Source organism: Lissotriton vulgaris, chromosome 11, assembly GCF_964263255.1.
Source record: "Lissotriton vulgaris chromosome 11, aLisVul1.2, whole genome shotgun sequence".
NCBI lineage: Eukaryota > Metazoa > Chordata > Amphibia > Caudata > Salamandridae > Lissotriton > Lissotriton vulgaris.
This window is the reverse complement of record NC_141699.1, coordinates 399620099-399647968: the sequence shown is the minus strand read 5'-3', so window position 1 is coordinate 399647968 and position 27870 is coordinate 399620099. Positions and strand designations below refer to the sequence as shown.

Here is a 27870-nt window from a genome sequence, read left to right as displayed (position 1 = left end):
TTACTGCAAGCATGTGACATTCTGTAAGTTAGTGTGATTTGGGATAGAAAAGCCATCTGTGCTAAGGTCACCCTGATGTCCCAAAGACCCAAAAATAATTTTACTTTGTGTTAAATCATGAGTTGACAAGGCAGCTGTGTGACTTGGTGGCACCGACAATCCCAGCAAAATATGCGAAGTATGCCCAAGGAAGCTTGCTAAAAAAAGTTGTAGATTACACTGGCTGAAAATTACTATGTAATCATGACGGTAGAAGAATCCACCAATGCTTTACCTCCCGAAAAGGTACGTGTGGGTGGTAGGCGCAAGACACTCCAAATGTGTTTGAGCAGATACTCTCAAATTCCTAGGATACATTTTAAAACCCCAAGTGATTTTGGCCTACTATATGCTGCTAAATTCTCTGAAAAATCAGGTTACACTTTTTATAACCACAAAACCTCTGTTCATCGGGCTTCAGGTAATTTTACTTTTTAAAAAAAAACAATACAATACCAGAAATTAAATTTCAAACTGTATTAAAAACAAAAAACTGCCCATTTTGCCCCTAGAAGCAAGAAAAGCAAACAGTTTCCAGCATATACAAACACTCCCGGACACATATTCAGAGTTTTTCGGAATACAGGTGCTTTCTAAAGTAGACAGATTAACAACGATACCCTGTGGTATGTTATTCCTTATGTACAATAAATAGCACTCATTATTACGAGTTTGAGGGATCACCTGCATATTTTGGTGTTTACTGCATCAAAATGCTTTTGGCTTAGTAAATACTGTACACTTTTCCCTCATAAAATTCCGGGACTTTGACATGCCGAAATTTAATGAAGGGTGAGCTATTTAACGCAGAAGGTAATTACCAAAAGCAGTAAATACCAAACTCTTAATTTCAACTCCTGAATAAAAAGGGATGTACACAGCCGTCGGAAAATACCAACTCACTCGTAATCGGGCTGCTGTATATTTAAGCTGAAAAACAATTAGACAAAAATATACAAAAAACTAGAAACAATTTGTATTACCAATAAATATATTATCATTTATCTTGAGAGGTGCGTGTCGAAAACATCCCATTTGAAAAGGATTTTCCCCTAAATAGAATAATAAAAATGAAATCGGTGGTGGGGGAGGGTTTGGAACACCAGTGTCCAAATGAATTGGTATTGGACTATAGCAAGGCCAGTGACATTCGTTTGCCAGGTGAAGTTGCAGCATGAGAGGCACTTAAGCTCTCAAAAGAGATTGTGCGGAACGGTCAACTGTTGCTGTGCAAGGATTTCAAGATGGCGCGGTCTGCTCAGAACCTAGGTGTGTGAGAACTGCAGATCCCTTAAGGCTTGCATAAGCATCGGGAGCTCAACCCTCTGTGGATGGAAGCTGTCCAATGCAAAACAGTCTGAACATGTCAGAGGCTCAGTAGGTTTCAGCATGTGCTTAGTGGGGCAGAAGGGTCAGGGCTCTAGCAAAACCAACCGTGGACAGGCTACAAATTTCACATGAAAATTGCGCCATAGGAAAGCAAGACCATGGAGCAGGAGCAGCAGCAGCAACAATTTAGATGACTCGGCCGTTTGTTTTTTCTCTGCTTCAGAGACACCTGTATCATGGTGAAAGTCAGTCCTAGAGGGTTAAGACCCCTGGTGATTTGGATTTCTCCGACGGAGCATTTTTTGACTCTAAAGATGGAGAAAAACTAGAAAAAGCAAGCCTAGAGGAAAAAGGGAGGTATTTGTGTTATTCATTCTAGGATATAGCTTCCTATCCTCTCACTGGACTAAAACATTTTCTCCATTTGCAAAGGAAGTACCCTCACAAATGCATGACTTGAGCAAGGAGCAGGAGCACCTCACTGAACGGAAGGACTGTGCAATCCCATCTATTATGCAGTAGGAGATATAGAGGCAGAGGTTGCCGCAACAGCAAGGGACTCGAATCTTCACATATTGAGGCTTATGGTACTATGTGAAGGCAAGGATTTAAAAGAAGTTGTGGCTGGAATCTTAGAAGTCCGAATTCTCCTATAGAGAAGACTAAGTTTCTGAAGGTGACCTTATGAAGGAAACATGGCATCTTTCGGAGCACAGGGTCCCGCTCTTCCCCCATCTCAATTCAGTTATGCAGCAGAAAAGGCAGACACTACAGCAGATCTGGCGAGACCTTGCAGTGGAAGGGTTTGATGCAGCAATATGGTACCTTGCCAAGCTGAGAGGTTTCTGGTTTAAGAAAAAAAGACGTTTCTCTGAATGTAAATGCAGTCCGAGCCATTCTGCAGGGAATGTGTAAAGACATTCGTATAGATTTAGAATAGGTCTTCAGTATAGCCCGACTGATGAATTTCCTCCTTTGATTGGGTGTCCACAAAAGTGGCATTATTACTTAGTGACTGTAAGTTGTCTGCAGTTTTTGTTGGCCCTAGCATAGGTTTCCCATTTTTTTCCGGCTGAGAACTGGTGTGCTTGTATTTTGGGATAACCTCTCCCACTCAGTGATTTCTGGGCCACTCAAAGAAATACCCAGTGACTTGCTCCGAATTTCGCTTAAAAAATGTAGTGTGGTCGCTCTCTCATTAAGATCTAACCCTCTGGAGGGAGATTGGGCCTCTACATGTGGTTTCATGTAGGTCTGTGTTATGTTTGACTATTTAAAAAAATACTGAAGAATAGGTGCCGGCTAAATGGCTAAGAAAGGGAAAGTTTGCAAAAGTAAAACTAAAATATTTAACAGGCGTTTTAAGGATTTTTTTGTTGGCCTTTACGGTGATATGGGATGCTCTTCACACAGGAGGACAGGCTATTTTTACAGATGCTTTCACAGATACCTGCTGCTTGCCACATATTTGGCTTTCGCAGGTGAGCAACAGAAGAAAGAATCCTTCCCTTCTGCTTGCAGCAAGCCTTTCTTGATGGAAATTGTGCCTCACAAACGATGGCAATCCAAATCTAAGAAATTCACACCAATTCTATAGGCCCAGTCCCGTAGAAGCTAATTCTGTAGAAACGCAACACTACACCCTTACAGCATTCATTATCCAGGCTGCACAAACCAATAGCCAGAAACTTCACTTACCAGCTTCCCACCAGAAAAAAATGACATTTTGGTGGAGTTAGAGTGCAGGCAGATCTGGTGTTCCCCAGGGGTATGAGAGGTGAAGGTGAAACGTCCTTCAGAGCCGTACTGTCGAGACATGATAATCTGTACGGGGAGAGCATGAAGAACAATTACCAGATGAGCAGGAAAGAAACTCTTCACCACCCTCAACAGGAACAATCGGAACATAAAATCTCTCTCAGAAGGAGTAATTCCTGGTAAAAGGCACTCCATACCAGAACATGTACCCAAAACTACCACCCTCCTCTCCCCACAAAAGCCTATTCTGTTGTAAGCACACCAACCCAATAGGTACTCTCTCCTCAACTTCCCATTACTATGGTGTGTTAAGGGTTCAATGGCTTTACCTTGCTGTCCGGATCTTTCACTTCAACATGCATTCCCAGCCCAGGAGTCGAAGGCAGAAACGCTTCGGTCTGTTTATCCCAAAGCTGTGTGCGATAATTCCCTGCAGGACATAGAGACAAAAATCAATACTATAAAATCAGTGACAGTCCAATATGAACTCACTTACATGAGGAATCATAAGCTAAATCATTAATATTGTCAATCGTAACTACAATCACTGTCTGCACATTGATGATAGCGGAAAAGGACAGTGCAACAATACTTGGTGTACAGATCGTTTGAAGGCGGTGTGGAGATAAATTTGGATAACAAGAAAGGGCATCCGCCGCCCCCACCTTGCAACCTCTTGTGATATGAATTACTTTAAGGAAACACTTCAATTCCCATTTTCCAGCACTATGCTCGCTGTGCCTAGAGTGTATCCTAATTTCATAAGCCCCTTTATTGTTTGCAGGATAGGACTGTAAACTGGGTGTACCATGGGTTCGTTGTCTGCTGCGCTCTCTTTTAGCAGTCACTATTGCATGGGCAACATGCAACAATACATTTTTGGTAGAATTTCTAAAAAAGGTAGCAATGAAAGCACATTTGTGGTAGAATCTCAAAAAGTATTTGGTTACGAAAGTGAAAGCGATCGCTTTCCTTGTGTAGGATTCCCGCGGGCACGCCTTATGTTTTACTTTTACCCGTGGGTCGCAGCCCATCAACCCCCTTATTGGTGACTAGCTGTTAGAGTAATCAAGCCTAGATAGGATAGTCGCTTGGACACTTGGTGAGTGGGTGGATCAAAAATACCCAGCATAGGCCTCCGACCCCGAAGAAGACCAAAACAGGTGCCTGCCACCCTCTTAGTATACTCCTGGAACCTGAGAGTGGGATCGAGCCATACCCCAAGATTTTTCACCACCGACTATGGGGTGGGAGCACTGCCCAGGGTCTCCGGCCAACATTGGGTGCTCCAAAGCTCCTTATCTCTCCTCACCAACAGCACTTCAGCTTAATGCGAATAAGTCGGAAGACAGTTGGTGTTCATCCAATGTGCGACCACTGCCAGACCGTTCCTAAATTTGGTAGCGCCACGCGTGGGATCATCAGAGAGGGCAACCATCAGCTGCGTGTCATCTGCATACGAGACCATGGTCAAACCATGATCTCTTGCCACCGCAGCCAGGGGTTGCACGTACAGATTGAAAAGTACGGAACTCAAGGCCGAGCCTTGAGATAGAATGGATGTGGAAGAGAAAGGGCGGGGCAGTGACCTGGAATGTTCTGTCAGACAGAAAAGATCGAAACCAATCCAGGGCCAACCCAACCACCCGGCCTCCTCTAAGCGATGTAGGAGGATCCGGGGAGAGACCGTCTCAAAAGCAGCGCTTAGATCGAGCAGTATCAAGGCCGCTGTCTGTCCCTCGTCCAGAATTGTCCGCAGATGTTCGGTTACTGCCAAGAGCGCAGTCTCAGTGCTGTGACCAGGATGGAAAACATCATGGGAGCGATCCAAGACGCTAGTGTTATTCAAAAAGCTCGAGAGGACGTTATTGGTGTGGGCCTCAGCGACTTTGGCTGCCCAATGTAATAGAGATATGAGGCGAAAGTTTTCCAGTTTGTTAGGGTCCAATGAAGGCTTCTTCAACAAGGGGACTACCTGGGCTTGCTTCCATTCCAAAGGCACCACAGCAGTGGTGAAGGAGGAATTTATTACCCGACACAGAGGTGCAAGGAGTGCAGGCAAAGAGTCCCTGAATTGGGCAGGTCTCAGGGGGTCCATAGGGGAGCCAGACTTAACTTTCAGGCTCAGCGTGAGGAACTCGTCCTGGGAAATAGGAGGAATGACTGTCAGATTGAGGCTTGGGGGGGGGTAGCCAGAGTGGCAGCAGGCTCTGTAAAGGATGTAGGAAAGGATTTATAAATGGTTTCAACCTTCTTAACAAAGAAGGTGGCCAGGTCCTCACATTGCTGCCAGACATGATCACTGGAATAGCCGGATCTGTCTTTTTTTAAGATCATGAAGTAGTTTATAAATACTTTTAGCAGGATTCTTACTAGACTTGATCTCATTGCTAAAGTAAGCTGCACGGGTCACATGAATGGCCCAGTGATCACGCTTAATAGCATCCTGGTATGACTTTTTAGCCCCCAGATCGTAGTCACTTCTCGAAACCGTTCACATTTTTTTGCAGGTATTTCGCATAGTGGCCAAATAATCATTATACCAAGGATTGGAGTTAGAGCAATGGCCTTTGGACCACTTAGCAGGGATAAGGGTATCCAAGGCATGTAGGATCCAGTCACAGAGTAATTTGTAAGCCAGATCTGGATCATCAATAGGAATAGGGGGCAAGATGACAAAATGACATGCAGGTCTTCCAGTTTAAGTTTATGCCAGCATCGCCTAAAGGAGGCCTTAGGAGCAACTCTGGACATAGACTCAGAGAGCGGGAGAGAAAGAGAGACCAAAAATGGTCAGACCAACACACGGGCTAGGTGTCTTGACCAAAAGAGAAGGAATGTTCGAGAAAACAGGATCAAGTAAGTGTCCGTCAATATGGGTAGGGCCCTACACAAGCTGGTTAAGTTGGCCCGCCACAAAGTCAGCGAGAAAGCTGCTGATTTCAGGATCAGCAGAACGATCAAAGTGTAGATTTAAGGCACCAATGATACTAAAATTGGTAGCAGTCATGGTCAGGGAACCCGTGGCCTCAATAATGGCCGATTTAAATTCTACAGCCGGCCCCGGGGGCGGTAGGCTAGTAATCCTATCATCGTAGTGTGAGTGCCAAAAGAGATAGTAAAATGAGCGCATTCACACCCAGCCACATCCTCCCTAACAAATAAACAGCGGTGGTGGGACTTAAAGATAACTGCTATACCCCCAACTCTAGACTCCCGGTTAATCGTCAAAAAGCTGAATCCCGTGGAAGAGCTAGGCCTGGTTCAGCCACCATAGCATCTGTTAACCAGGATTCAGTCAGGAAAAAACACATCCGGAGATTCATCTTCTAATAAGTCATAAATCTCCATATAATGTTTAGGCAGAGAGAGGACATTAAGGTATAACATTTTCGTAGAGGACCTAGGTAGCGACACAGGAGGACCTGGGGGCATTGCGGGAAGTGGATCAAACCACAATTGCAACAGCAGAAAGGCCCTTCCACATTATCCACCAGAACTTGTCTGCATGGACTTACCAGCTGGCTGACAGGCTCACTTATGCTAGAGATGCTTTGTTTTCTACCTACCTCAAAACAGCCATCATTTCTGGCATCTGGCGACGTCCAGGCGCATACAGGCTTGCCTTTGGCACGCATTCGGCGCGGCCGCTGCACTCCCGCGCCATTGGCAGCCGAAATAGTAGTTCCCAAGCAGAGGAGGTGGAAGACTACACCTCCTCCCCCAACAAAATGGCGGCCGGAGGCGGCAAACCGGAAGTGGAATTCCGCCACCTGGATACCTGCAGTACTCCCTCCACAACAATCAGCCCTCTAATGGCTGCCGTAGACCGGGGAGGTGCAGAGACCTCGCCGAGCACAGATGTCACAGGTAAGTGCCCAACAAAAAGAAATCCCCTTGCAGCTAAAACAAATTGTATTTTACTAAAAAGGAGTCAGGTTTAAAAAACAGCCAAAAGTCTGGGAGGGATTGCCTCATTCTGCCCATGGGTCGGGCGCATTGGAGAGAGCTAGTTGCCACGTGGTGAACGGTCTCATGTTGCAGCGCAAAAAAACAGGGCGACTGTGGGACACCTTGGCCTGTTGCCTTGGGGGATCATGAAGCCCCCCAGGATGCCTGGCTGCTGATGAGGCCATAGCGAGATTGCAAGAGGTGCATGCCTGCAGGAATGCATACTACTAGTGGAACTCCCTCTGGGAGCTGAGGATTTCTTGGAAGGCACCAGGCTGTGCAAGTTCCTATTGACCCCCCCCCCCAAGCAACCGAGTGGCGGAGGACAGGGGACAGAAGTGCCTGGATCAAGCAGATCGAGGAGAGACACAGTGTGAGCCTTTCCGGAAAGACTAAGACACCTTCTAGCCAGGGGACATAGGCTTGAGAAGACGTAGGTTGAAGGTCAGTTGGTGTGGATTCAGGCGGGGTGATATAGTAGGCCCCAGCAGACAGCCCCTGGGTTCTGAGCTGTGCTATTTTTGGCGTACTTGAATGGCTCCTGAGAGCTTCTGCCTGTCATTGTGGGAGTGAGTGTGTGCACCCCATGATGTTCAGTGGCTGATGTGACTTACAGAGGGTAAAAGAATTATCAGCCTGACATACAGTCTCTCGTTTTTTTCTGGCAGAATGTGGATGGTGTCCTGTATGGTCTGCACAGGGATTGAACCGAGGGGTAACATATCAGGGCTTTCATTAAAATGAAGGAGGAGGTCCCGTATTATAATTGAAAAGGACAACCTCTGCTGGTTGAAAAAAGTAACCGGGCGGAAGGCAGCTCCAAGCTGCTGCAGCGTCGGTGAGCAGGAGGTAAGCCCGCACGTGGTGCGCGCGCACTTGGGAGAGCAGTCTTTACTTTTAAAGCACTGCACTCGTGCTTGTGGCGCGCCCCTGCTCGCTCCCGCAAGGTGGATGACACCACAAGCACGAGTTCAGCGCTTCAAAAGTGAAGACCGATGGCTAAAGGTCCTCCTAGAGTAGCGCATGCCGGCTGCCTAGGCGAGACCCAAAAAGGGACACAAACACAACAAAGGACACATTCAACGCATTTTGTCCATATACATAGGACTTCCTCAGGGCCTGCAACAAATATTCTCTGGTTGCATGCAAGTCCAACTCTGCAAGTCCTTCTTTCTTCAGCAGATTAACTGTATTACTAGTTTCCAACTTTATATGTGTTGGAGACGAGTCATATGTCCAGACACGGTTTCAATGTAAGGACTCTCTTACTCGGCGCAGCATAAGGTTACTTTGCAATAAATGGTGTTCTTGCTTGCAAAGGATTAAAGTATTCCTTCAAGCTCAAGAACCTATAGTCTCCAAACACCACTCCTGTTTAGAATATGTAATTTTATCATCAGGGCAAAGGCAGATTTATAGGAGGCTAGGAGGTTACAGCAAGTCTATGTAGGGCTGGTGACTGCAAACTCAAACTATATGTTTTAGGCTATGAACCTGTATGGATAGCGTCATGACAAGCTCAAAAACAGATATGAAAACGAAGGACACGGATCCAAGTGATGTAGAATTTGTGTGATAATTAGAGCATCTGATAATTATTGATAGCCTGTTTTGGGTTTTTAACTTCTCTTGCATTCCCCACCTCAAAATGAAGCCCAATGTGGAATCCTGATAGATCTGTTAGCGCTTTTTCTAGTGAAATCGGGCATGAGAAAATTAAAGAGTGTGGTAATTGGTTTACAACTCAAAAATCCAATTTGTGAGCAAGCATCAATTTGCGCATGGATCAGAATTTAACACTCAAATCTCAATCAGGGTTAAAATAAAATGTGTACATTTACAGACCGGTATAGGTTATGTCAATGGAAATGTGCCTAGCTCTGTGTTGCAATTATGATGGACTCGTAGTGCTGTAACATTTGAGTGTATTGTATTATACTTTAGTTTATACTGTATTCACACTTCTAACGAGGAACCAAAACACAGTTGTGGTAGGGTAGCACTCTCTTCCTTGAAGTGCCATAGACAGAACAGTGTGTGTTTGTAATGCAGCCTGTGTAAGAGGTTTTTCTGATGTCATGTCATGAAGAAGTACTAGAGCTATGCTCTTACCAAGTTTTGCTGCTATGCCTGTGCATGCATTTGAAGAGAAAATGAGTGAGATAAGTTTCTTAAGTAGAAGATTCTAATGGAAGGAGAGAAGTGGGAGATTGCAGTCCGGCCCATGTCAGAGGAGCTCTGGTGTGTGGATAAGGCTGAAACTGTGCGATAAGGAAAAGGTCTAGTTGCTCCCTATTAATGGGTGTAGGTACAATGTGTGAGAAGGACAGACACCAATGGTGACTGTCTATGGGGTGGTCAGCATACATACAGTCTGAACCATACCATACAGAATACAAAGCTAACAAAGAGCTACCCTTAGTTGGTGCAAAACCCAGGGATTCGGACAGTCATGAGGCACAAGACTGCATCCAGCCAAACCCAAAACAGCCACTGTAGAAGAAACAAATCAAATGAATATCACAGTACGGGGCTTGGCTAGCCAGCCAAGATGGCGGATGCACTCTAGAGAGGCTCCGCATCTTGGCCCAGTTATTCATAATATGCACCCCTGGTGCCATCCGTTCTCTTAAGGGAATTTTCCCATACTGAGCGGCTACGGGCTGATAAAACTACTGGCTACTGGGTGGAGGTGGACAATCTCGGGGCGAGATATCGGCTGGATCCTGAAACTGCGTGGGGAGTAGGTCGGGGGACTGCCGACTGCCATTGTGGGCAGATGCCGCCAGAGACAGACGACTGACCGTGCTGACCAGAGGCGGTGCCACATCCGAATCATGGCTTGGAGAGGACTGGTGACTGGAGTTGCTGGCGAGCCGCTGAGGAGCAGAGAAGGGCGGCAAGGTGGCAGAAGGTGAGTGAACAGTGCTGCCATTGGCGGACGAGTTCTGAAGGTTGTGCAGGACCCAGAACTGAGCATGTGTTTCAGGGCAGAGGACATCTGGGCTGCAACACCTGCTGGGGCCCCAGGGTAGATGGCAAGTCTGCCGCAAACATGTGGTGTACGGACTTACCCGAGTTAGCTGGCTGAGCCCTAGTGGGGCCCGATTGAAAGAGGCACTGCCCGACAGGGACACAGGGAGATCTACAGCGTCTGTTGTGCCCCAGATGGCTGAGGGCAGGCCCTCAGGGTGCGGATGGGCTGTGCCACTACTGGGTTGCCAGACACGGTGAAGGCTGCAGATGAAGCCAGCTATCCCCGCCTTGGGGTTTGGAGGAGGTGGCACTGACTGAACGCAACAATAGAAGACCATGGCTGCATTGAGCCTGGGCCAGACTACGCGCCGTAGCGAGAGTGCTGAGGCCCCCGTGCCTGGGGAGGCAACACCACTGGCACTGGACAGCAGCCGGTGGGCCCAGCAGTGATAGCTGTGCTTGGGCCTTTGGGACCCAATTCTGTTGTGGTATCTGCTGGCTGGATCTCTGGAGTACGAAGGGTGGACTGGGCTGAGAACTAGCCACAGTACCCAGGTGAAGAGGCAGAAGGGAGCCGAATTGGTGGGGCCCGCTGGTCGTATCATGTCCAAGCCCAGCACATGTAGACCACATATATCGAGACCTGGGCGGGTGCAGTCACTGGATGGGCCTGCACTCCCCTGTGAATGTGCACAAGATTGGGGGGCCACCACTAACTGGTCTTGACCACTGTTGCTCGATACTGGTCCTGATACTGGCAGTTGCTGGGGCCTAGTGATCGGACCCAGGCCCAGAGTCTGGCTCACTGTCTACCTCTGGGATACTGCGGTGGAAGAAGACAAATGCAAGAGCAATGGAAGCCCAGCAATGGCTGCAGGTCGGGCCTTCTTTCCCTCGCCCCCTGATGATGCTGCACTAGGTGTGAGAGGCCCTTCACCTCGGTCAATTGGCTGGAGACACCTGGCTGGTGTACAACCAGGCGAAGGCCGGGGGTTCTAGAGGAGCAGGACCCGCTGGGAAAAATAGAATGAGACACTTGCCCTCTCCTACGTCTGGTGCAACAATGGACCGCCTGTGCACGGGGAACAGCCCAGATGCCTGCACAGTTCGCCACAACAGAGATCCAGGCGGCAGGAGGTCAAAAGCTGCCGGAACCGGCAACCGCCATTAACCTAGACTCCAAAGCAAACACAGTTCTTTGGGTAGGTGAGAAAATAGGTACCTCTCTCGAGCTGCCCTGACAAAATCACTTTGGACTTCACTCTGCTCCATGCGGACCATCACAAGCTGGCTGACAAAGTGCGGGACGTGGAGCATGATCTAGATGAGATCCAACCTGCCACCCGGGACTGCCCAAAGGAGTGGAAGGAACAGACGCACTGGCATATACTGATTCAGAAAAGGGGGCGGTGAGTGCATCATGGGAACAGGGCAGACCAAACTACCAAGCCAATTCTTATACTGGGAAGGAAACAAGCTTCCGGGGACCGGTTTCTGGCATTTCAGCAGTCTTCGGCCCGGCTTGCTTGAATCCTGATGGTGCAGTGAGCAAGGGACTCACATCTGAGTATACCCTTCCACGCCGATGGTGGACAAAACGATTCAGAAAAGGGGGTGGTGATGGACAGAGTATCTGAATTAAGCAGAACACTCCTACCCAGTCCAAAGATCAGGGCTTGATCCATCACCGTTTTTTTTAGCTCACTGCACCATCCCAGCTCAGAACCTGGCTACATGCAAATTAGTCTGTCCCTGGCCCAGTGCATCATGGGAACAGGGCAGACCAAACTACCAAGCCAATTCTTATACTAGGAAGGAAACAAGCTTCCGGGGACCGGTTTCTGGCATTTCAGCCGTCTTCGGCCCGGCTTGCTTGAATCCGGATGGTGCAGTTAGCAAGGAACTCACATCTGAGTATACCCTTCCAAGCTTATGGTGGACAAAACGATTCAGAAAAGGGGGAGGTGATGGACAGAGTATCTGAATTAAGCAGAACACTCCTACCCAGTCCAAAGATCAGGGCTTGATCCATCACCGTTTTTTAGCTCACTGCACCATCCCAACTCAGAACCTGGCTACATGCAAATTAGTCTGTCCCTGGCTCAGTGCATCATGGGAACAGGGCAGACCAAACTACCAAGCCAATTCTTATAATTGGCTTGAAGCATGGCTGTGTGACCTACTGCCGGACTCCTCCTCCTTTATGGTCGAGAGGGCCCATCATGAACCGGCGTGCCATCCACCACTGTGGGCGAACCAGAGGGCCTTTCTTTTCCGCCTACTTAACTACAGAGACCAGGACTTTGTACTTAGGAAAATACGCAAATTGGGGGAGGTGAAGATGGTCAATGCTACAGTATTCTTCTTCTCTTGACTACACTATGGAAGCAAACAGGCAGAGGGCATTGTTTCTGGCCATTAAGCGGCACCTCCGTGAGCTGGATATCAAAAACTCCCTCCTCTTCCCAGCTAGACTCCCGAGTAGTATCCAATGGCAATGCGCTATTCCTCGGCGCAGCGGAGGAGGTCTGGACCTGGTAAGAATCTAATGGGCAACAAATGCCGCAGACTGGGTAATGGGAGGCCTGTGCAGACCGATGCCGCTCGTGGAACCGGCAATAGGGGGGTGGGGGAGGAGCGCATGCGGAATAGACACCCCTCTCCGCAGCTATGCACCGGCGACCGGGTGTTGGGAGAATGCCCGTGCTCCTCAGTACCAGCCCTCACAGTTAGACTGGGACCTAACAAGTATGGCACTGTGAGCAATTTGATGTGCAAATATGGGGCGTTAATGTCTTTGTTCCTCATCCCCTTAGAGCTCGAAACTCTTGTCAGTCGGCGATATTGGACGGTAGTTACTACAAGGCATTACTGCCAGTTTAAGTGGATACATGTTGTCCCTCCGCCTTCATGCTGTTAATGGCTCCACTGTTTTCCCCCTTACTGTTTCTCTTACACTAATCACACACTATGTTGAACTGTAGGTGTTGCCCTCACCTGCAGGATTTGGACAGGAAGCTCTAGTCACTCCCCCACGATGCGACATCCTATTGACTTAAGCCGCCCCACACATGCTGACCACTAATATCGTCATCAAGATTGTGAGGGGCCTTCATGCACCCTTGCGCCGCTATGCTTCATACTCCTACCTTAAGTGCAGGTCGGACCACATTGCGTTACTGCAGGATACACATTATGCTGGCCTGAGGCCCGTAGGCTCCTGTGCAGATGGCGGGGTCGAGTGTTCGCCACGGACTACTCCTCGTATGTCTGAAGGATGCTTATCAGGGTGATGCCAGGTGTCCCTTTTGTGGTGGAGGAGACGGAGGTGGATGGGGAGGGCCGTTACGTGTTCGTGAGTGGACGTCTCGATGGGAGGCGCTTACTACGAAAATGTGTATGCCCTCAACACAGATCAGATGGCCTCTTTGCTAACACTTTCTGGCATCTTAGCCCTCTCTTGGCTAATAGGAGGGGACTTGAAAGCTGTGCTCAGCATGGCGCTAGACAGGTCCTTTCCACTGCTTCCCCGTACTGCTGCCATGTCTAACGCCCAGGCTCTGGCAGACTGGCTGCAGCATTGGCACTTAACTGACGTTTGGAGAGCATCGAATCCTGATGCGCAGATAGTCTTTCTACTCCTCATCGTGAGACATCCACGTCCGCAATGACCGTATTGTGGGTTCGGCCTTGCTGCTCTCAGTTTGTTGGCGCAGACTATCTGGGCCGAACGCACTCAGACCACAACCCCCAACTCCTTCAGATGGCTTGGAGCAATGTAGGGCAGACCACACATGTATGGTGCCGCCAACCTGTGGCGCTTGAGGATCTGCCTTTCCGGGCATCGCTGCGCACAGTCACAACAGACTTCTTCGAAACAAAAGCTGACTCAGCCACTGCAGAGGGGTGGAAAGGGAAACATTCAAAGTCACGGTCATAGGTCAATGTTTGGGCCTCGGTTGGGGTATCCGCAAGCAGCTGGACGGCGATATTGCACACACTGAGCTCTATACGGATCCACTGCTAGTATTAATCCAACCGTACTAGAGGGTTTCTTCTCCCACATTCTCCTAACCACAATCACGCCGGTGCAGAACTGGAGGAGCCAATTTATTTATTTGTTTGTTTGTTTGTATAGAGCTAGAATCGACCCCCGAAGGGGTATTTCAAAGCTTCAGCGGAACATGAGGGTAACGGAGAGACTCCAGTGAGTTTGTAGGTGAGGAAAAGAGTGGTCTTGAGCTGCTTCCGGAATTTTAGATGGTCTAGACCCTGCCTAAGGGGCAGCGGCAGCTCGTTCCAGTAGCCAGGGCCAAGATGGGATAATGCCCTTCCTCCTAGTCTTGCTCTTGTTACTCGCGGCACCACCAGCAGGTGTTTAGTGCTCGAGCAGAGTGATCTTGAGGGGGCATAAGGCATGAATTTCTCAGATCTTCAATCACACTCTTCGAAGTCCAGGAGGCCATCAAAGCTCTGGCTACGAGCAAGGTACCTGGACCGACTGGGCTGCCAGCTGAGTACTAAAACGCATATGCACCTGTGCTAGCACCCCGCCTGCTCACCATATGAGACGCTCTAGCAGCCTCTACTCTCCCGGGGTACCTCTGCAAGGCTCAGCCCGTTAACCTGCCTAAACCAGAATGCTGGGCTCTTATCGGCCGCTGGCACTCTTAAATATAGACTTTAAAATTCTGGCCAAAATACTGGTGGATAGGCTAGCCCCCCCAAGGTGCCCAATCGGGTGCATGCCGACTAGAACAGGTTTGTGCCTTCTCTAAACACATCATTCAATTTGCACCGTCTTGTCCAGATGGCTAATTACTCATCGCTGAGCTGGTGAGGCTATTGTACATCTCCCCATCTGCCAAATTCAAGTTGGGCCCACTTGTGTCAGAGCCTGTGCCCGTCAGCCACGGCACCAGACAAGGATGCTGCTGTCACCCTTACTAGTCTCACAGGCCATAGAACCAATGGAGGAGACCATCCGCCGGAGTGGAGTGTAATGGGGATCCCCGTGGGCGATTGGACACATTCGAACTAACTATATGCAGATTATCTGCTTCTGTAAATTTGGGACTCACCCGATGCCATGGCACGGATTCTCAACGACTTTGCAATCTTATTTGGCCTAAGAGTTATCTGGGTGAAATCCTGTTTGTACCCATTCAATCCATCTTGTCCAGAGCCCGCACTAGTTATTAATGGCACACCTGTGAAGTGGCAGGCTACTGTCTTTAGATACCTTGGAGTAGGGATATACCAACAAGCAGCAGATCTGCTAGAGGGGAATCTCACATTTTGGTTTCTAGACAATCCTACTTTTCATACAACGTGTGCCTCCACCTAAATTTGTTTTTTTTATGAACAAAGTAAGTGTGGCAAAATTAAAATGTCAGCAGCTAATGCCAGACCTGTTGGCTTTGCCAACACTGGTTCATTTAAGGTGTTTGTGCTCTATTTTATATGTATACACCTGAGAGTGAAAGGTAAACAAACTAGCTGCAGAATTGTTTGCTCTTTTTAGTTAATTCTCTGGCACCCACCTCTTAACTCCCTGGCCTAGGCCCCAGTGCGCTCAGGATCACAATTCCCATTGGGTTTTTTCCCTGCACTTCAAGCTCTAGATCCGTGGTCTTCAAACCTTTTTATGCGGCACCCCCTGTGAAAAGAAATAATCAGCGCCCCCCCCTCAAAAATGTTGACAATTATTCTAGTGAATGGCAATGATTACAAATGTCTACACTTATTTAAACATTCCTTTTAAGTTATGTTACAGTTTTTAAAATGGAATCAATTACATGATAACCAAACATACTATTCTGGTTAAGCAGGCCTTACTAAAATGAAAAAGTATGCACAGTGTGATTATTCGAAATTGGGGTTCTTAAGAGAATTTGGAGTCCCCGCCTTTTGACACCTTCTCCCAGCCAGGCTATAAATAACAAAAGATGTTAGTGATGGCTTATTACAGTGAGGCTTACTGCTGCTCATTTTTTTCTGCTGAAAACAAAGCACCTATCAGCAGAATGCTTCTTTTGGTCTTAGCCTCGACCTGCACCGCCTAATCAAACCACCATACGTGGCACAGTAGTAAATCCAGTCAGACCAGTTCTTTGACTAAACAATGCACAGAAATAACTTCTTTATCAGAAAGGGACTTAGCAGGATATGAATCCTTTCTGCCACGGTAAACTCCAGCCTTCGCAATCACCATAAACACTCTCTCCAAATATGTATATATTTTGGTGGTTTACCACACATATTCCTGGTGCTATGTACAGCTCTCTCCTGCTTCTTTTGGGCTAGGTTTCCACTGTTTATCTATACACCCAAAAATCAACACTGAAAGTGTGATTACAGAGCACTGTACAATGGTGTAAAGGGACACAAACTATTTTTTTAACTAAACATAAAGTAACCTCATCACTTTCGAGGATCAAGAGTAAATTCTATGTATTTATATAGTTTGAGCTTATTGTTAACATCTGTTCAAGGTCATAACTCCCTCCCCACAAGAGTTATCCTTAAATGGTATATCCACATTCCTCTGGTTTATACCAGTCTCCAAAACCTCTTGCACAGTATATTTGTTTGCCCAACTAACGAACACAAGCTTCAACCCCACAAACAATATCAAAGTGTCCTCTCCCTCCACTGTATACCCAGAGTCCAGTCTAACCCTCACATAGTACACCCCACTGTTCTCAAATTAAGAAAAAAGCATACCCGGTGACCTATCCTACTCCTTTCCCATAACATGGCACATCTTAATTTCCAAACTTCAAATGGCATATCCCAGCTTGCTCTCATGGGATAATAATGACACTTGCTACCTTAACGTGTACTTCACCTTCTCCACACCAAAAGGTGGAACGCCATCATGATACAGATCGGATAAGCGTTCCCTCTCCTTTTCAGAAAGCAATTGAAGACTGCTCTTATAATAACAACACATCGTCCAAAAGTAAACTACTATCACTGCCACTACGAGTGGACACCAGCGGAAGAAAGGCCTTGCACCTGTAGGTAGGTTATGCTCGCCCACCTCACTACTGTAGGTCCCAGTCAGCTTCTCTCGTATAGCACACTGATTATTTGCAAAAAGGTTTGTACTTCACAAATACTCATACATCCGTAGCCAGCCTCTTCTATCATTTACAAGGCATGTCTCAACATCAACTCGACATCATCTCAGCATATCTTCATATAACAGATCTAATCCCTCTTACCAGCCATATTCCTTTCACCTTGGGCAATAGCTCCGCTTACCAGATGAATCACTAAGCTTATTTTTCAACCATACAGCTTCCTATTCCTCCAACATGACCTCCAGTATACTTAGTTTCACATGGTATAAGTGCAAAGGCCACCAATCTCACATATTGTTAACTTATTCTGTAGAGTTCTTTGTTTTAGGTCAGATATGATTTTAATTTTTTTTTGTTGAGACATCATGGTAACAATGTGTGTGTGGCAGACCCACTGGTTGTTGAGAAGACAGCATGTAAGAGCTTGTGCTAGGGCTAAGCCACTGAGACAGTCTGCTGTCCATTTTTTAACAGGATGCTTCAACCAGATCGGATTTATTTGAATGTGGGAAGCGGGGTGGATGGGCTGGTTTCTCTCTCTCATCGACATGTACCAACCTTCTCACTGAATGATTTGTCGTATTTGTTAGGAGATGCTACCAAAAAGTGCAGGCTGGCCTTTGAGGTAGGCGTGCTGATTAACTGCCTCGCCTGGAAACAGTAGTGAGGATATACTAAGCCTTGTAGTGCAGTGTGCGGGTGGACTCTTTCTTAGACAAAGCCTTGAGTCTTTAATTCCAGACCCTTAGTGGGAGCATGTTCTTTGACAGCACTGTGGCGAGATGGAGGTGAAACAATGCACTGGGAACAGCCACAATGTGAAGGAAGAGGCTACAGATGACGTGAAACTTGCTTTGACAGTTTCTACAATGGCTGATTTACAGACTATGATACAATCAGCAGTGGCTGGTGCTTTTAAGTCTATAGACGTTGCTCTTTCTCCAAAAAAGATCGTATAGAGTCTAATGAAACTAAGGATTTCAGAAGGATAATTACTCAGAACATTGAGATGAAAGAAACGTTGAACACATTAAACGCAATATGGCATTTCCATACCCCCCATGCTAGATGAACCTGCATCTTTTCAGTTACACAGTGCTGTTATACAAGTTTGAGTCAGAATGGAAGGAGATGGTCAGGCATACTTTTGCACGTTTCCTATCAAAAGACAGCAGCCTCAGGGGGTTTCGGATTAATGCCCTTTCATGGTAAAAGTAGATTCACTAATGGCAAGGTTGGATTCTCAAGGTGTCATGGCTTCAGAGGATGCTACGCCATTGGATCTTATTGACAAGATGATGGACCTGGCATTGAAAAGGGCTTATGTAGGTTTAAACATTTCTGTAAGGGCTGCAGCTTATGCCAGTTACACGGTGCAGTCCCTCAAGAAAGATTTTCAAACCCTGGCTGAACTGCTGGATCAGGGGGCAGAAGTAATGCCAACTTAAAAGAACATGGAAGTCATTTTTTTATGACACCAGTGGTACTACTTTGCCTCAGTAGAGAAAGCTCACCACCTGTTATGAAGGAGACCGTGGAAAGCAAAAGCGTCCTGCTGATGAAAATGCCTTTTTCTGTATCAAAGTTATTCGGGATCAGTTAGACAACATCATTAAAAAAAAGCAATCGGCTGAGAAGAAGACATTACTAGCCCCACTAAAGCAAGCCTCCAGGAAAGATATTCATGTTTCTGGGGTGCTTTTCAACCATCCTTTCAGGTAAGAGGAGGGAAAGGGTCCTGACAAAACTCAGCCCTACCAACCTGGAGCAGCAAATCAGAATCAGGCAGCCTCAAAGTCCTGGCTATGTTGGGGTTCGCTTGGAACTTCCAGTGGGAGAAAGACCGAAGTTGTATCTGAATGAACAGGCATGTGCAATTCAAGACACTTGGGTGCTCCTGGTGATCAGAGAAGGACACTGGATAGATTTAAATTATTTTCCTCCCAAATACTTCTGTGCTACACTCTTCCAGCCAAAGTGGAAAGGCGAGCCTTTATGCAGTGGAATACAGAAACCTTTGGACAAAAGTGCAATAGCACAATGTCCCTTTCATCAGAGAGGAAAAGGAAGGTATTCCATTTTGTTTTTGGTCAGAAAAAAGAGGCATACAGGCCGGGCCTGGATCTCAAGTCTGAATTATTTTGTCCCTCAAAAAATTCAAAAAGCTTCCTTTGCAACTGATTGTTCGTTTCATAAATGTCGGTGACTTTAGCATCCACAGGTCTGCAGGGCGCTTACCTTCACATACCAGTACATCCGACCGCTCAAAGTCACTAACAATTTCAGGGATTTCCTTCAGATTTGTCCACCTCTCTGAGGTTATTCACTAAAGTTATGGCTCCCTTGTTGGGGTTAATCCTTGATAAGTGCACTGAACTGTTGCCATATCTTAATGAGTGGCTCATTTGTTCTTCTAAGGCAGGAGACGACAGTGAGGTATGCAAAGTGATAAGGAGCCCGCTCGCCTCTTGAATCGCGAGAAATCAAATATGGAACCTTCACAGAACCTACAGTTCAACACCAAGGAAGGAAAGATTCTTCTTTTTCCACAAATGCAAATTCAATCACTTAAATTGGCCTTGGTGAGACAGTTATCAAACCAAACTGCTGCTGCCAAGAGAGTGGTTGAGGGTTCGGGGGTTGATGGCATCCACAATCATGAATCTTTCCTGGGCTAGGTTACATTTGTATCATCTGATAAATGTTCTGCTATTGTGTTAGGACCCGGGTCAGAGAATAACGGTCAGGAAGTCCCCACAGATTCTCACGCTTGTCAGAAGAAGCAGTAGGCTTCCGGGGGGGAATTTACTGACGGAACACCAAGTCAAACCATGCCCAACTACAAAAATTTCACCAATACCAGTCACCGATGCTAGTCTGATAGGCTGGGTCTGTCCTGGACCAGAGTTCAGTTCAGGGTCTGTGGTCAGTACAGGAAAGGAGGGCATCCTCCAACTGGAGGCAGCTAAAAGTGGTAAATTTAGCTCTGCTCAGCACTATCAATAGTATATCATGTGGTGGAAATAAGAACAGACAAGAAGACTGATGAGCTACATCAACATCAGGGGAGGTGTAGGGTTCAATCCTTGAACATACTGGTACGTGAAATTGAGAATAGGCATAACAGGATTTAATAGTCTTGAAGGCAGTTTATCTGCCTCGGAAATACAACTATGCATCAGATCACCTCAGCAGGGGGTTTTCCATGAATGTCAACATTATCTTTAACGAGTCAGACAGTCCAGCTATTGGTGAAGGAACATGGCCTCCAAATGGTGAATCTATTTGCCCCAAAAGAGAATTCCCTCCTTCCCCGAATTCTGCACAATTATACTACTCAAAAGTCTTCAGAGAATCAATGCAAAGTTGTTCGTTTGGAAAAAAGATGTTTCTATGCATTTCCTTCAACTTCCCGAATTCAGAGGGTTTTGCAGCAGGTGAGAGGACAAGGCGAAGCTTCTTCTGGTACTGCCAGGATGGAACCATCACCCACGGTACCCGTTTCTCCCATAGTGAGAAGTCAGCCCTACCTGGTCAATTCCTCGAGCTCCTCATCCATTTATAGGTCATATTTTGTCTTTCCTAGCATTTCAGAGACTCAAATCGCGGCCTGGCTATTGAACGGCTGAACCTGGAAACCAGAAATTGCATCATTAGTCCATCAGTCCAGGTGTCCATCTACCCTAAAGTCCTATTTTGACACTGACAATCCTTTGGCAGGTGATGTAATAGACAGATTTCAGGGGTGTTAGAAGAGTCGGTATTGGTTGTAGTTTTTGAAGGAAGGTTTTCACATGTATTTGGCAGTCTCTACTGTACGAGCCCGGTGGGCAGCAGTGAGAGCTTTTAAAGAGCCAGAGCTTCATAAAGTAGCCTTTTTAGTGAGCAGACTGTTACGTTGTTTTCTTTTTAAGAGACCGCTTTTCCGTAGTCCCTTACGATTTAGGACCTTTCCTTGGGGTTTACAGACCTTAAATAGGCACTTTTTAAGCTGTTGGAACCAGAAGAACTTAAGTTTCTGGCTTATAATGTGTTTTAGTGGCTACTTCATCGGCTGGAGAGTGGGAGAAATGTGGAATGGTTATCTCAAGAACCCTTCCCGAAGTTCCTTCTGTACAAGGTGGTATTGTGTTCCAGACAACATTTTTTCTCCTACTGTGGTTACCGTTTTCCATTGTTCAGAAGGCAGTCATTACGGTTTTATGTCCTTCACCATAGTCGGAGGAAGAAAGGTTTTTTCAATTATTGAATGCAAGATGAGCCTTCTCAATAAATTTAGCGAGGACAGAGGCTTTCAGAAAGATAGACGTCTTATTTGTGAATTTAGGATTAGCTGGGTAAGGTTTAAAGCTGGTAGTCACTTCATTAAGTTGATGGTGGAAGTTAGCTATGGTTTAACGATGAGAGTCAAGAAGTGATCACATTCCAGGAGTAGTTGAGGGTAGGTCTATCGGAGGTATGGCAGTCTCCGGGGCAGCATTCAATAAATCTCCAACGCTGGAGATTTGTAACGTGGCTACTGGAGCCTCACCCAACACTTTTATGGAAGCATTATAGATTGGAATCTGGCAGTGATTCAGCAGCATTTGGAGCTTCAGTGTCGAGATCGGTAGAAGATCAAGAACTAAATAGTCAAATTTCTGTTTTTGCTTTTACATTTATATCAAGTATATGTGTGTTGTGTTAAGCATAACCCCGTGCTGAAGCAGCTTGATTAATTTGGTTTCTGCTCAAGGTGAAAGGAGTGTGATTAGGAAGAGGGACAAAAAGATAGAGGCGGGTTACTTACTGGTAATCTATATTACTCAGAGTTATACTCTTGCCAGTCACAGTCAAAGTTACCCACCGTTAAGAATGGGTTTCGACTTCAAGTAGCTTGGTATGGCAGGATGCGAGGTTGGTGGCCTATGATTTTATATCATGTGACAAAGTAAAATGAAGGTTATTTAGGAGGAATTGGAAGCTATGTGGTTGAAACATACGTTTGGCGTTTTATCTGGTGGGAGGAGCTATCGCCCAATTTGTAAGGGCTGGGACAGGGATGAGAAGAACTCAGAATCATTACGATTACCGGTACGTAACCGGCCATCACAGCTGATAATGTCCATCATAAGGAACATCCAAAGACCTATTTAACTTATACTCTATTTTTATGGGTATATGAAATACGACAATTCGAGTTGCAAAAAGTAACAGGGCGCACTCTCAGCCAACCTTCTACAACGGTTTTACTGTTGGGGTGAAAGGGGTGCCTGAGAACGGGTGCAGTGAGCTAAAAAACGGTGATGGATCAAGCCCTGATCTTTGGACTGGGTAAGAGTGGTCTGCTTAATTCAGACACTCTGTTCATCACCACCCCCTTTTCTGAATCTTTTCCTTCTGGTCACCCCAAGTTATCACTCTCTGTTTCAAACTAACGGCTTGCACACCGTAGCGCAAGCCTGCCTTTTGGTCGACCACATACTACTATCACAATAGTCACTGTTCAGTGTGTCCCATATTTTTCACTGAGCCATCTTTATCTTTTAACACAGTGCATCATAATGTCACTCATCAAACATGTATAGCTTAGTGCAACACTATAAACTATTTTCCAACAACGTGTGCGCAAACGAGGGCTTTTTAAGTTATCAGCATAGTACCAAGATCCCTCACCGAAACTTAACTGGAAGAGGTATGGAAAGAGATATACATCCAAAGCCAACGAATTACAACATAGTCTACTTTAGGTCTATGATCTACCCTGGGATTTAAGTAGGGTGAAAAAACTGGAGAGTCTCTCGAAGGGGCGTGGCCGATGTCATTACAGGGGTGGCTTAAAAACACTAAGGAAAAAATCTGTCCTACCCGACTGGTATGTTGCTACCTCTTTCGTCATTGCACCCAGTGCTTTTAATGGTCCGGTACTCATCGTTACTGAGTACCGGCACTTCTCCGCTGCCATGGAGAGTACCGGTACTCATCAAAGGTAGGCTCAGCTCATTGTTGCTTTGGCTCACGAACGAGGCTGTCTGACAGCCAAAGCGCCTCTAGCCCAAGCTGAGAAACCTATAAACAATTCAGCAGGGCTCATCTGCATAATGTCCGGTGTTCACCACCACTCTGTAGTTGACAGAGCAGGGCCCAGTCAGGCCCTATGCTGTCAATCACATTCAAACCATGGTGTGCATTTGTGCACACACTCAAATCCAGGCATCCCGCTGACAACAGTAATAGCAGCAATTAAGAAAGCCACAGGAGATAAGGGGAGTAAAATGGCCTTTAGCCCACCTGAATCTTTTGTGTGAGTGCTTGTGTCTTGGTGTTTGCCAACTTGTGTGCGCAGGTTTGTGTGTGTGTGTGTGTGAGAGAGAATAGCGAGTGAAAGAGGGAAAGAATTCAGACACGGTATTTTAAAGGACATTCTTGGAATGTTTTGTGTGAGTATTGCTGCTTGTTTCTGTGTGTGTGTGCACTCAAGAATATATAAGTATTCGGCCACATAGAAGTGTCATATGTCTTGTTCTTAGCCCCATCGCTAGCTCCGCCCACTTGCTACACTCATAGCTCATTTTAAGAGTACCTCCACTTATTTTTTTCCCCATTTAAAGCACTGATTGCACTATATATATATATATATACACTAAAAGTAACATTACACCAACAACAAGCCAGGACTATTGGCTTTGTCAATGGTTGTTAATTGCATATGAAATTCGCAAATCAATGGCTTCGTTGTATGTAAAATAAAAAATGCTTCGGTTCTGAAATTATGAGACTGTGAAACAACTACAACGCGTCTCTGTTGTTACATCATAGGCAGTGAAAGGTGGTGCAGAGTTCAGAATTATTTTCCATCCTGCGGGGAGGGGACAAAAATGAAAAGCCCATCAGGGACCCGTCTCAGCACCTGCTTATCAGAACTGCCGGAGCAGAGCACTGGTAGAGTCCGGCCCACTTAAAGCCCTGAATCCATCCAAGTGCATATGCAGTGTTTAGTTTCATACGCCCCCTCGTCCAGTCCCCCGTTTCCACCTCACCTATGACCATCGTTTCGTCCGGGATCTCTTCTATAAAGCATCTCTTTTCGGTCTCCCCGATATGGAAATAAAGGGCACTGGAGAAACCAAGCTGAAGCAACAGCAAAGGGAGCGACAAGGCCCACAACCGGCACATCCTGTATTTGGCAGCCATGGAAAAGACTTCACAAAAGATTGCGCATGCGTGAGACCCAGTGCCAGATCTGTGCGATCCAAGCCTCGCCTTCACCATCCGGCACAATGATTGGCCATGGAAGTAAAAAGGAAGTGAGTTAGGCTGAAACCGAGGCTTGAACTGAGCGCACAAACGTCATGCCACAGGGATAGACCATCACCACAGTCAGAACAGAGACCTTTGCAAGGTCCATGCCGTATGCTGAAAGAAATGGATTGGGGGCGAGGCTTGACACCAGGAAACGAATGGAGGAAATGTTGTCACATTTTGATAGGTGGAACGAGAGCGTGCATTCTAGCTTTGATATGTAGACACGGAACTATCAGTGGCGGCTGGTGACATTTGAAAGTGGTAAGGCGTAGCGCGCGTACCCGAACAACCCCCCCCCCCCCCCCACCCAAAAAAATTGTCTTTATGTATGAACTGGCTTGGCCGTCCATGCTGGACTGTTACGTTTGGAGCAGGGTGAAGACTGGTTTGCGTATAGCTGGGTCCAAATTAAGGTGACATGGTGTGCACAAAAACAACGAATTGGAATGCAGCCTGTGTAATCACCTGATGAATTCAAGAATTCCATCCATCACTTTTTTATATTATTTAGGATGTTTATTGAGGTCATCTTACTTGAATCTCCTAGTTACTCGTAATAGATAATCGCATGAAATAAATACAAAAATGTAAAAAAAAACACTATTTTTAAAGCAAAACTACTAATCCCAGAATGCAACATCCTGTTATCTAAATCGCCAAACCAACTTGAAGGTGTCACACATTAGATGGTTTTACTTAGCCACAAAGAAAAGGTTAAAGTGTGAAATAAAGCATATGCGTGATGGTCTGTGCACTTCCAAAAGTGTGCACACGCAACATCTTGTTATTTTGATAACAGGATTCTGCACATAGGCGGGTGACGGGTGAGTCTGGTTTGTGACAAAGGGTGTTGGAATTCTTACTTACACGGTATTGGTGGTTTGCTCGAGAGTGACATCAGGCCCTAACAATGCCATAACAAACGGAACATCAGTCATGGATAATGGGCCTTTCGGCCACTGCCCACATTCACTCAGAAAGGAAGGCACATGACATTACAGAAACATAAGTGAAACCGGAAGTCAAACACCAGCGAACCAGAACAAACGACCCGATTGGGGTCGGAAAGCATGTACTATAAAACACCATAGGCGCACCCAAGAAGCCACACCATGAAAATGCTGATATCTGGAACCGTGGGAAGAGCGCTTAGATCCCCAAGGCAGGACCTGAGCACCAGTCCTGAAGGTGACGCTGAACCACAGACAAGCGCCCGCACCAATGAGCGAAAGCTCCTGGCTGCTTGCAACCGCTGCACAAATACAAATGGACATCACTTCTGCAGGTGCCACACCGCCCACGGGGTCCCCCACTTCTTGCCACTGCACTTGCCAAGCAGAGAACGCAAGAAGCTCGGCCACGCAGGGTAGACCAGACATCAATACATTTTCTGGGCACCACATCCAAAGGTGCACCGTCGCCCAGGGGACGCCACAATCTTGCTCTGCAACCTGCCGTACCGCACACAGAAACAGAAAGGCACTGCAGTTCAACATCCCCAGGCCCCTCGGCGAGGAGCTGACAGGCAGTGCTCAGTCCGGAAGCATCCCCCTGGTGCCAACCTACGTGATAAGGGGTAGTGTTGCATGCGCAATGAAGAGAGGGAGAACCAGCATCAGGAGCGCAAAAGCACACCACTGGGGGAAAGACTCTCCAAACTTGTGTAACCTGCAACAATCATACACCTAGGGCCCACCACTCATGGGCCACAATAACAAGGCACCAAGCAAGAGTAGTACAGAAACGAAGAAATGTGATACCAAAGAACACTGCTGCAAAACACAATACAAAGCAGCAGACACAAAAGACCACCTTTCATTCTAAATCGGTGTCCTCTGCAATACCCTTGGGAACCGCAAAAAAGCGGTCTCCGTTGCTTATCAGTGCCAGGATTGGCTGTGGAGCAGCGTAACTCCCTGCCCCATTCGGAGACCGGAGGCTGCGGCATGAGGCAACCCTCGGTCTCCCAAGGGGGAGGCTACTGCGCATGTTCGGGCTGGTCAGAAAAATGACCAGCCCAAAGCAAACATGCGCGCCAGCGCCAGTAGCACTGCTGAGCAGCGTGAGCACGCACGCTCACAACAATCCGATCAAGTACAGCCCCATCCCCTTTCTCCCCTATAAGCTACATCTGGTGCGGCCGGTGAAGTTTCAGATGGCGGTGCGCATTGGTTGGCGGGGCAACGCCCGAACGCCCCAATGGACGCACCGCCGCTGGGAACTATTAAGCCTTCCGAAAACGCTTCAAAAATTAAAGCATGGCATTTCATAACTTCCTTCTCCATCATTCTTAAATAAACTATTTTTAAAGAAACTGCCAAGGTTTCAGATTGCTATGTGTGACATTTGCACAATTTCAGTGTAATTATGAGTGACATTTTAACGACTATGAGTGACACTTTCTCACGACAACATTAAGCAAATAATATCAGAAATTACACCCATTTGAGCAACAAGAAACTAAGAAGTCACTTAAATAAAGTGTACTAACTGCAGGCAGCTGAAAACAGCAGAGCAGCATCAGTACACCACAGGACAGGGGGTGCAGGCAACTCAGAATGATTGAAGCATTAATGTTATTTTTTTTTTTTTTGGAAAACCTTTATTGATACTTCAACCAGTTACAATTATGGGCCTACAACCACCAGGGCTGGCCGCTAATCAATATCATTTCAAGCAAGCAATTAGAACAAGACTCGGCCTTCCGGGAGGCGAATACAGCACGACTTCAATTAAAACTGGCAGTATAGCATACTATATGAATAGCAGGATAATAAAGGTTCCATTTTATAATATAAAGATAGAAGGATCAGGTGCCATACAATATCACAAAAGTGCATAAAGGGGGGGCAAAACAGTAGGAGGTCAACAGTTAGGTCGATATCGTTCAAAACAGTGGCGCTGAGGCATACGGTTCAGGATCTTAAGCATACAATTAATTAACGCACCAGTGAAGCGCCCGCCCGATGGTACTGAAGTACCGTGAAAGTAGAGGCACATAGAAAAAGTCAACAATTGACAAAAGAATTGACCCACTACGCTGACCCGAAAAAGAAGAAACAAAAGAAAAGACGAAGAAAGATAAGAAGAAAAAAAGGCCATAGAAACAAACAGTAAAAACGAAATTCCCCCCCTCCAACTCCCCACCCTGCACCCCTGCAGATGACTACGGCCTACCCCCCTAGCAGCGTGCCTGTCGCCCCGTAAATGAACCCGAAATATAGAAGAACAAAGGGAAAAAAGGAAGAGGGAAAGAAAGAAGGGACTAAAACCCTGCCCAAAAGGGGAAATGGAGGAGGACTATGTCATACGCTTTCCCAGACTCTTCCCCCCCGTCGTAACGAAAAATCCCCCGCAATGTTAACACAATCAAGCAGACCACAATAAAACAGTACATCGGAGGAAACAGAAATCCCGCCCCGGACTCCGTTAACCAAATAAAGCA

The 27870-nt window shown here is 46.6% G+C and overlaps 1 protein-coding gene across 2 annotated transcripts in view; it reads right to left on the bottom strand.

The window, feature by feature from the left end:
• Positions 1-24389, bottom strand: part of TMED4 (transmembrane p24 trafficking protein 4) — a 35938-nt gene extending 11549 nt beyond the window's left edge. The window contains exons 1-3 of one of the 2 annotated variants that reach the window (XM_086943428.1): positions 24161-24389; positions 3456-3556; positions 3067-3192 (exon numbers count right to left, since the gene is read on the bottom strand). In XM_086943428.1, the coding sequence (XP_086799554.1) occupies positions 3067-3192; positions 3456-3556; positions 24161-24314 (381 nt within the window). In that variant the 5' untranslated portion in view covers positions 24315-24389. The remainder of the gene's footprint in view (positions 1-3066; positions 3193-3455; positions 3557-24160) is intronic. The other variant, XM_086943429.1, reaches the window with a different exon arrangement.
• Between the last annotated feature and the right edge of the window lie 3481 nt (positions 24390-27870).